The sequence below is a fragment of the Bos javanicus genome, chromosome 18 (genome assembly GCF_032452875.1).
Source record: "Bos javanicus breed banteng chromosome 18, ARS-OSU_banteng_1.0, whole genome shotgun sequence".
Lineage (NCBI taxonomy): Eukaryota > Metazoa > Chordata > Mammalia > Artiodactyla > Bovidae > Bos > Bos javanicus.
The window spans coordinates 55,491,541-55,499,958 of record NC_083885.1 but is presented as its reverse complement, the minus strand read 5'-3'; the positions used below and the strand labels follow the sequence as shown (position 1 = coordinate 55,499,958).

Below are 8,418 nucleotides of genomic sequence, written 5' to 3'. Positions count from 1 at the left end.
ACCAAAGCTGACCCAGCCTTTCTTCACCCCTTCCCCTGCTGACCCTCAGTGTCTGGCTCCACTAAGGCGTCCCCAGAGACTCTGGACTATCCTTGCCCTTTGACAGGACAGTATTTGTTATTCTTCCCTCACCCCTCTCCCTGACGCCAGCCACGTGTTTGTGTTGTGGAACTATTTCTCTGCGGTAACTCAATAATGGGACATTTTAAAAAATGGCACAAGCAGACCCACACCCTCATGGGAGATGTAGTTTTTGGGGAGTTCATTTAGCACTAGGGATGGTCCTAGGAAGTGTAGTCTAAACCTTTGTCTTCACGTCTTTCCTAACAGGAAAATAGCTTGAAGAGCAATATGGAAATCTAGTTGGTGGAAAGGAAGTGGGGATGGGCAACTTGCTCACTGAGATTGGATTCTGGGACAGTCATTCCTCTCCAAGGTCCATAAGCACCTGGATGGAAGCATTTAGATTCTCAAGTTCTTTTTCTGAGATCCAGGACTCTCAATCTCCAGTCCCTCCTCTCTCAGACAAGGATGCCCAGATTCCCCTGCTCTCCTGGGATCCAGGTGTCCAGATGTCCAGCCCTCTGAATCCTCAGGACTCAAAAGGGCCTTCCTAGCAACGACTGTATCTCCAGAATCCAAGAGTCCTTGCCCCAGCCCTGAGGACCATTCCTAGTGCTAAATGAACCCCCCAAAACTACATCTCCCATAAGGATGTGGGTCCGCTTGTGCCATTTTAAAAAGTGTTCCCGTTATTGGGTTACCCCAGAGAAATAGTTCCACAACACAAACACGTGGTTGGGGTCAGGGAGAGGGGTGAGGGAAGAATAACAAATACTGTCCTGTCAAAGGGCAAGGGTAGTCCAGAGTCTCTGGGGACACCTTAGTGGAGCCAAACACAGGGTCAGCTGGGGAGGGGGTGCAGAAAGGCTGGGACCGTCTCATAGCGTGGCTGGCGATGGAGGGACAAGGAGAGACGCGGAAGCAGACTCCCATTTTCTCCCTAAAACACACAAACTCACTCTGATCCTCCTCTCAGACTCTTTATTATCTCAAGTAAGAAAAATAAAAAAATAAATAAGATAAATAATGCCATAAATAAAGAGGAGACCCAGTACTACACAGCGGACGTCTTCAAGAAGTGTAGCTGGGGCTTCGGCCATACGAGGGTCCCACCATACTCAGGGGATCCGAGGAGCCCACGTCGGGAGGCTCGGGGGCCAAGATCCCTGGAGGATCCGGGGGCGCCGCGGGCAGGCCCGGCAGTGGAAGGAAGCGAGCAGGTCCCCGCGGGGCCGGGTCCCGGTTGGACGAGCGCTGGGGGGGCAGGCGGAGTGGAAGGCCCAGGGTCTCCGACTGGTAGACGTTGTATCCATCTTCAAGAAGCAGCTCCCGAAAGCTGCAGGCTTTGGGGTCAAAGTGCAGCTGCGGGGATGAGAGTCAGGTCAGAAATGTGGGGGTTCCGATACCCCCTTGCTCCTGAAGGACTCCCAGCCCCAACCTCTCCCAGACTCAGGAGTCCAGGCCCTCCAGTCCTAGGACTGCTGGGGAGCTGGGAGAACCCCCTCCTTTCTCAGCTTTATCGTCTAGGTCTCCCCAGCCCCTTCCTCCCAGACTCAAAACCACGGAGGCAGGTCCCTCCTTAACCCCTAGATGGCGCTGCGAGACCCACGCACTTCCCCGCCCCCCACTTCACAGAGAAGACTATTCCAGCCCAGGGATCAGGGGAGGCTCTCTAAGTCCTGGCAGGGGCATCTGGCTAGCACCCAAGGTCATGTTCACTTTACAGGCCATCGATTCCTGGAGCGACCCTTCGCCCAGCATGAGCCAGGCCTGTGGGAACCTGTATGGTCAGCACAGGAGTCACAAGACTTGGCCTCCCAGGTCATTGTCATTCATGGGCCCTGTGACTTGGGGCCGGTGGTCGCCCTGCCAGAGCCTCAGTTTCTTCTTGTGAACGCTGATGACCACAGCGCTCTCCTCTGGGGATTGTGGCCAGGTTAGGGGCATGCGGAGAACGTCAAACCAAGCCTGACCAACATCAAAGGTGCAACCTGGTCCCTCAGATTGTGAGGATGGGGAGAGGAAGGGTGGCAGGCAAGGACGGGGATCCTGGAAACTCACCGATCCGTACAGCTTCCCATCTGGCCCCTGGCAGAGAAACCTGGATGTTTTAACTCCCAAGATCTGAATGACGCCTGGCTTCAGGGCTTTCAGCTCCAAGAGACCTGAGGGGAGAAAGTGGGTCAGGGGCTCAGAAGGCCTTGCCCATCCCCCTCCTCCCCCAGACTCGGGACTCCAGGCCCCAATTCCCTACTGCTTCAGGATCAGGCCCTACCTCCCCATACACATACTCACTTTCGGGGCTCTGGCGAGCTGCCCCCACCACTGTGCCATCGGCCCTGATCTCCAGGTGGGCCTCTGTCTCCTGGGCATCATCCGTGTAGAGGTACCGCTGGCGGACTTGGCCCCCAAACTGGAGGAGGGGGCTGGAGTCTGGAATGGGATGCGCCTGGCAGGTTCCTAGCAGGAGGACAGCCAGCACAGGGACCCACAGTCCCAAGTGCTTGAACTTGGCCTCGTCCCAGCCCATCAGTGGTTCACGTCCTCAGGTGGGGTCTGGGGTCTGGGGTTTGAAGAGCTGAATGGTCTAGATCCTGTTTCGGAGCCCGGTTGCCCAGGAGAGCAGGTTCTCAGATGACTGCTTCAGTAGCCTGGGTCCCCTTGCACATGGACTCACAGCTGACTGGACACCCAGATCTCTTGGGATGGATGCAGACACTCCAGAATTTATATCCAGACAGACCCGCCCCATCACCTTCCCGACGCCTGACCCGTGATATTTGACCCACTTGGCAGATGCTAGGATTCCACGGTGTCCAGGTCAACCTGGACAGATGATGCAATCGGGGGTCCTTCCAGCTGGGGGCCTGGCCTCCACCATGTGAGGCACCAGGGGGATAGAAATCTGATGAACTGGGACCTGGGTGAAAGCAGCTGGAGGGCCCAGACTGTTTGGCCTGAGGGAGGAGGGAGCTGGGGTTTCAGACTCCTGGGTCTGAGGAAGGAAGGGGCTGGGAACCTCGACTCTGCAGCCTGAGCAGGAATGGAACGGGACCGCCTTTCTGGCTAACTGAGGCAGATCGTGCTCCACAACTGGAATTTCCGCATCTCACCTGAAGTTCTGGGTTTTCTGAGGTTTGCTGATCATCAGGAAAGCAGCTAGCCACACAGGATCAAAGCGTCCTCCTCAAGGAAACAGGTGTCACGATCTGGAAGTTACAAGACAAGCTCCTGAGTAACTGCAGGCTAGGCATTCACGCCCCGAAACATCCCAGCCTCCTCCTCCTCCTGGGTCCTGATGCAATCCTGATGTTTCTTTCACCACAGACACTACCCAGGATCAGACAGGTGCCCTCAAAATAGCCTGGGGAAGCTGGGGGATGGTGAGAATCTTTGACTCAGAGTTGGCAAATGACCCAGGCTATGCAGGGAAAAGTTAGACCCAAGATCCCAAGGGGAATGAGGGGGTGAGCAATTTCCTGGAACCAAAGGGTGCAAGGTCCATGGTAAAGACCACCTCCCAGGTGGCTTTGTGGTAAAGAATTGGCCTGCCAATGCAGGAGATGCAGGAGACACGGGTTTGATCCCTGGGTCTGGCAAATTCCCTGGAGGAGGCGCAACCCACTCCAGTATTCTTGCCTGGGAGGTCCCATGGACAGAGGAGCCTGGCGGGCTGCAGTCCATGGGGTCGCACACGCCTCAGCAACAGAGTCTGAACACCAGATCTGACTGAGGGTGAGTGGAGGGCCCGGATTTCTCAGTCTGAAGAGGGGGCCGGGGACTGGGGAGTCCTGGATCTGGAGAAATTATGATCACATCTCTGGAGAGTCAAGTCCAATCAATCCCTGGGTCTTTGATTTCTTGAATGGCAATAGTCAGACTACTCGGGCCATAGGGGAGGAGGGGGGGAATGGGCGCGAGTGGGGAGCAACCGTCGACAGGGGAAATGGCTTCAGGTCTGCAGAACGAGCCCAGCGTCTGTTCCTTGAAGAGGCCTGCTGCGACCTCTGAGGCAGGCAGGGAGGAGAAACTCTATTCTATTTCTGCTTTCTCCGTTCCTGACCTCGGGAGAGGCGGGACATGCCCTTTTAGAAAGTAGAAAGGCAGGCGCCGGATACTGATTCCCTCGAAAGGACAGCCTAGGACTCTGGAATTTGCGAGTGCAGGGGAGCAGGGGCGGGATCAGCGGCCCCTGAGGGGCGTGGGGACACGTTCGGGCCAGAGGCTCTCACGCCGGGATCCTGAGAGCTGGAGGAGGCTTTGCATCCGCTCGTGGAACAGCCTGGCGACCAGATTCTGCACCTCGCCGCCGGCACCAGGATGCCCGGGCCAGCCCCAGACGCCCGGGCGTGGCCGGACTCGAAGCATCCACAGACACCGGAGTGGAAGAGGGAGAAGTCGACGGACCGGAGCATCCGGATCCAGCATGGCAGTTGCAAGCTAGATCTCAGTGTCCACGAAAAGATGCGGCTGCTAGGGAGGCCAGGTAGGCTGCCTGGGGCTGGAGGTGGGGGTGGTGGTGGGAGGGGAGCGGGCTGAGGCGCAGGTTCTCCGGGTCGGAGGGCAGGAGGCGGGGGCTGCCGTTCCGGACCTGCGGAGCCGGGGCTCGGCGCCAGGGATGGGGCGGGGCACTGCCTCTCTGAGCTATCTGCCGGGCCGGGGAAGGGCGAAGGCTGTGATTCTCGGAGCCGCGCCCACTCTCCTACCACTCTTCCCCCGGAGCCTTCGCAGCCAGTCGCGGGAGGAGGCGCGGAGAGGGAGGCCCGTCGGGTCTGGGAACCTGGAGTCCAGGTTTCCGAGGAGGGGGGCGGACGGGGGCGGAGGTGGGCCCCCCGCGGGATGTGGTCTGCACTTGCAGCCGGAGCGCTCCATTCTAGCCCAAGCCTGCTGTGGGTCCGCCACTCTCCAGGAGTTCAGGTGAGTGAGAAATGCGGATGCCTCAGACCCAGGAGTCGGGCCCTCAGTCCCAAGAGGTGCACCCCCAACCTCTAACCCCCTACGGCACCCGGGAGTCTCCTCCACCCCCGACCCCCCAACTCCTGCTCCTCCAGGAATCAAGGTCCCCCCCATCCAGGCCTGGGCCTCCTGCCTCTCACGTTCTACTTGATGGTCGCTTCCTGTCACCTCCGTGGTGGCCTATGCCCCTCACACACAGGTACACCCAGAAAGGAGTTGGGGGCAACACTGCCCCACGTCAGGGCACCCGAGACACTGAGATTCCCGGACATGGGGACAAGCTGGTGGTTCCTGGATCACTTTCATTTTGGAAACCACTAATTTTCACCATCTTCCATTCCTGGAAATTCCAAGCCCTTAGCTCTTTCTCACTCAGATCCAAGAGCCCTGATTCCTTTTACCCTCAAGCCCAGGAGCCCAGACTTATTGTTTCCTGGTTCCCTCAGCCCTCTCTTCCCCGATAGTCATTCTCAAACTCTAATATCTCCTCATCTACTCTTGTTCAGCAGCCATGTGGGCTCCCGGCCACCGTCACCTCTGTCTGATCTTCCTGCTAACCTGTGTTTTTGCCTGCGTCTTCTTCCTCCTCATCCACCAAAACCTCTTTCACAGTGGCTTAGACCTGTTCCTGCCGTGTCCAGACCGTAGCCGGGTGAGATCCCCCGTGGCCATCCTTTGCCTGTCAGGCACACCGATGAACCCCAATGCCACCTTTACCTGTCCCAAGCATTCTGCTTCTGTCTCAGGAACTTGGACTATCGACCCCAAAGGCCGGTTTGGGAACCAGATGGGGCAGTACGCCACGCTGCTGGCCCTGGCCCAGCTCAATGGCCGCCAGGCCTTCATCCAGCCCTCCATGCACGCCGTCCTGGCCCCCGTGTTCCGCATCACACTGCCCGTGCTGGCGCCCGAGGTGGACAGACACGCTCCTTGGCAGGAGCTGGAGCTTCATGACTGGATGTCGGAGGAGTACGCCCACTTGAAGGAGCCCTGGCTGAAGCTCACGGGCTTCCCCTGCTCCTGGACCTTCTTCCATCACCTCCGGGACCAGATCCGCAGCGAGTTCACCCTACACGAGCATCTGCGGCAGGAGGCGCAGCGTTCACTGAGTGGGCTCCGCTTCCCCCGCACGGGAGGCCGCCCGAGCACCTTCGTGGGTGTCCATGTGCGCCGCGGGGACTACCTACAGGTGATGCCCCTCCACTGGAAGGGTGTGGTGGGGGATCGCGCTTACCTCCAACAGGCTATGGACTGGTTCCGGGCCCGGCACAAAGCCCCCATCTTTGTGGTCACTAGCAACGGCATGAAGTGGTGCCGGGAAAACATTGACACCTCCCGGGGGGATGTGATCTTCGCCGGAGACGGGCAGGAGGGTGCGCCCAACAAAGACTTTGCGCTGCTCACACAATGCAACCACACCATCATGACCATTGGCACCTTTGGCTTCTGGGCCGCCTACCTGGCTGGTGGAGACACCATCTACCTGGCCAACTTCACCCTGCCTGATTCCAGCTTCCTGAAGATCTTTAAACCTGAGGCTGCCTTCCTGCCCGAGTGGGTGGGCATTAATGCAGACTTGTCTCCGCTCCAATGAAGGCTGAGTCTTGAGGAACAGGGAGACTTTCTGAAATAGCCTGATCCACGTAGGGCCAATAGTATGCATCTCTGGAAGCCCAGAAGATTCTAAAAAGCTTGTGGTCTTGCAGGTGGTCGACACCCATTTCTAGAGTCATTCTAGTTGGCTAGACTTGGAGAAAAGGGGCATGGGTGTTTTCTGCCACTGCTGGAACATTCTAGAATCAATGGAAAACCTTTGCATGGTGGGTGGCGATGTCTGGAAAAGTTCATGGCAGTTCTAGAAGGCACAGTGCCTACCTGTTCTTCCCAGGCCATAACCAGAGTACTTCTATATCACTGCCCCCAGTAACAGGAATTCACCATTCCAGTGTTGACCATCCTGGCCTTTTTTGAGAAGAGATAGTTCTCATCTCTGGGTCAGCAGGACTGAAGGAACTCATGGGTGTTCTAATTAGTGAAAAGTGAAAGTGAAGCCACTCAGTCGTGTCCGACTCTTCGAGACCCCATGGGCTGTAGCCCAGCAGGCTCCTCCATCCATGGGATTTCCCAGGCAAGAGTACTGGAGTAGGGTGCCATATACAACCAGTAGATCAACAGCTCACGACTGCTGGAAAGGTTGATGGAAGACAAACTTATCTGTAGCTGGGACAGTGTGTGAGCAAAGTGGAACTTTACTTAACATTTCAGCTCCTGAAAAACCACAGATATGCTAAAGTATGAGATGGGAGGGGGAAGGGATGGTGCTGAATGCTTCAGCCTAAGGAGTAAGGCTCTGCAAAAATATCCGGACACTTAAAAAAAAAAAAAAAAAACTCCAAAACTGCCAAAGGTGGACGTGCACACATTGGCTCCAAGTTCAGTTTGCTTCTGCCAACTAAAGAAGTTTCCTCCTCCATAGCTGGGCTGCTGGGGGTGATGGAGTTGATTTACTGAGGTGGCTAGTGGTAAAGAATCTGCTTGCCAATGCACGAGACACAGGAGACTTGGGTTCCATCCCTGAGTCAGGATCTCCTGGAGGAGGAAATTGCAACGCACTCCAGTATTCTTGCCTGGAGAATTCCATGAACGGAGGAGCCTGGCAGGCTACAGTCCATGGAGTCACAAAGAGCTGGACATGACTGAGTGACTGAGCACACACAGCACACCACTGGCATAAGGGTGCCTTCTGGGCTTGCAGAAAACGGTGGGCATTGTGTCCCTTGCCAGCCACTCTCTGTCCCTGAATTCACAGAACCTCTAAGTCTGGCTTTGCACAAGTGAAGGATGAAAGACTCAGAAGGTATGCAGACTCCAGACTGGTCTCCAACCCAGGCAGGAGCACAGGGTCTGGACAGGAGGATAGGTATTTTTTTTGCCATGCAGGACAGCATGGGGGATCTTAGTTCTTCAACTAGGGATGAAACCCGCAATCCCTGCATTTGAAGCTCAAAGTCTTAACCACTGGACCACCAGGGAAGTCTCAGAGAATGGAATTATTGACTCAGGTTTTTAGAACTTCCATGAGGCTTTTTGAAAGAAATGAAGGTAGATACCTTTATTACAGAGTTGTCTGAGAATTTGAGACCTTTTCTAGTTTTCTCGGGGGGTTTTGGGGGACCAGTCCCTACTCGACTACCGTAGGTGGGAGAGAGGGATGTATGAATTAAAATCCACACCACCAACCAATCTCTGCAGGTTTTTTGGAGACTTGTGTGCATGAGGGTGTGTGAGTAGGAGTAAAGATGTGGAACTTCCGGGGACTTCTCATTTCTTGGGACATGAGTTCCTTCTTTTTTGGTGCCCTACTTGTGTGATTTGTGGTCTCAGAGACCCAATTCCTTC

General features: G+C 56.1%; 2 protein-coding genes across 3 annotated transcripts; one reads left to right on the top strand and one right to left on the bottom strand.

Moving 5' to 3' along the window:
* Positions 1-1,027: 1,027 nt before the first annotated feature.
* On the bottom strand, positions 1,028-2,976 carry FGF21 (fibroblast growth factor 21). Its single transcript, XM_061388933.1, has 3 exons — positions 2,359-2,976; positions 2,125-2,228; positions 1,028-1,425 (listed from the first exon to the last, which is right to left on the bottom strand). Exons 1-3 carry the CDS (start codon positions 2,591-2,593, stop codon positions 1,135-1,137), a joined length of 630 nt encoding a protein of 209 aa, XP_061244917.1. The 5' UTR covers positions 2,594-2,976; the 3' UTR covers positions 1,028-1,134.
* Positions 2,977-4,272: 1,296 nt separating this feature from the next.
* FUT1 (fucosyltransferase 1 (H blood group)) lies at positions 4,273-8,330 on the top strand. Of its 2 annotated transcripts, none has more exons than XM_061388926.1 (2): positions 4,273-4,549; positions 5,529-8,330. In XM_061388926.1, the coding sequence occupies exons 1-2, from the start codon at positions 4,384-4,386 to the stop codon at positions 6,611-6,613; spliced, it is 1,251 nt and encodes a 416-aa protein (XP_061244910.1). In that variant the 5' UTR covers positions 4,273-4,383; the 3' UTR covers positions 6,614-8,330. The 2 variants fall into 2 exon arrangements, with proteins under 2 accessions (XP_061244910.1, XP_061244911.1); XM_061388927.1 differs by lacking the exon at positions 4,273-4,549 and adding an exon at positions 4,739-4,980.
* The last annotated feature ends 88 nt before the right edge of the window (positions 8,331-8,418 follow it).

Coding starts and splice junctions, on each gene's coding strand:
- FGF21 (XM_061388933.1), bottom strand. CDS start 2,593: ATGGGCTGGGACGAGGCCAAGTTCAAGCACTTGGGACTGTGGGTCCCT. Junction 2,229..2,358: donor AGCTCGCCAGAGCCCCGAAA/GTGAGTATGTGT, acceptor TTCTCCCCTCAG/GTCTCTTGGAGCTGAAAGCC. Junction 1,426..2,124: donor ATGGGAAGCTGTACGGATCG/GTGAGTTTCCAG, acceptor TCATCCCCGCAG/CTGCACTTTGACCCCAAAGC.
- FUT1 (XM_061388926.1), top strand. CDS start 4,384: ATGCCCGGGCCAGCCCCAGACGCCCGGGCGTGGCCGGACTCGAAGCAT. Junction 4,550..5,528: donor GCGGCTGCTAGGGAGGCCAG/GTAGGCTGCCTG, acceptor CTTGTTCAGCAG/CCATGTGGGCTCCCGGCCAC.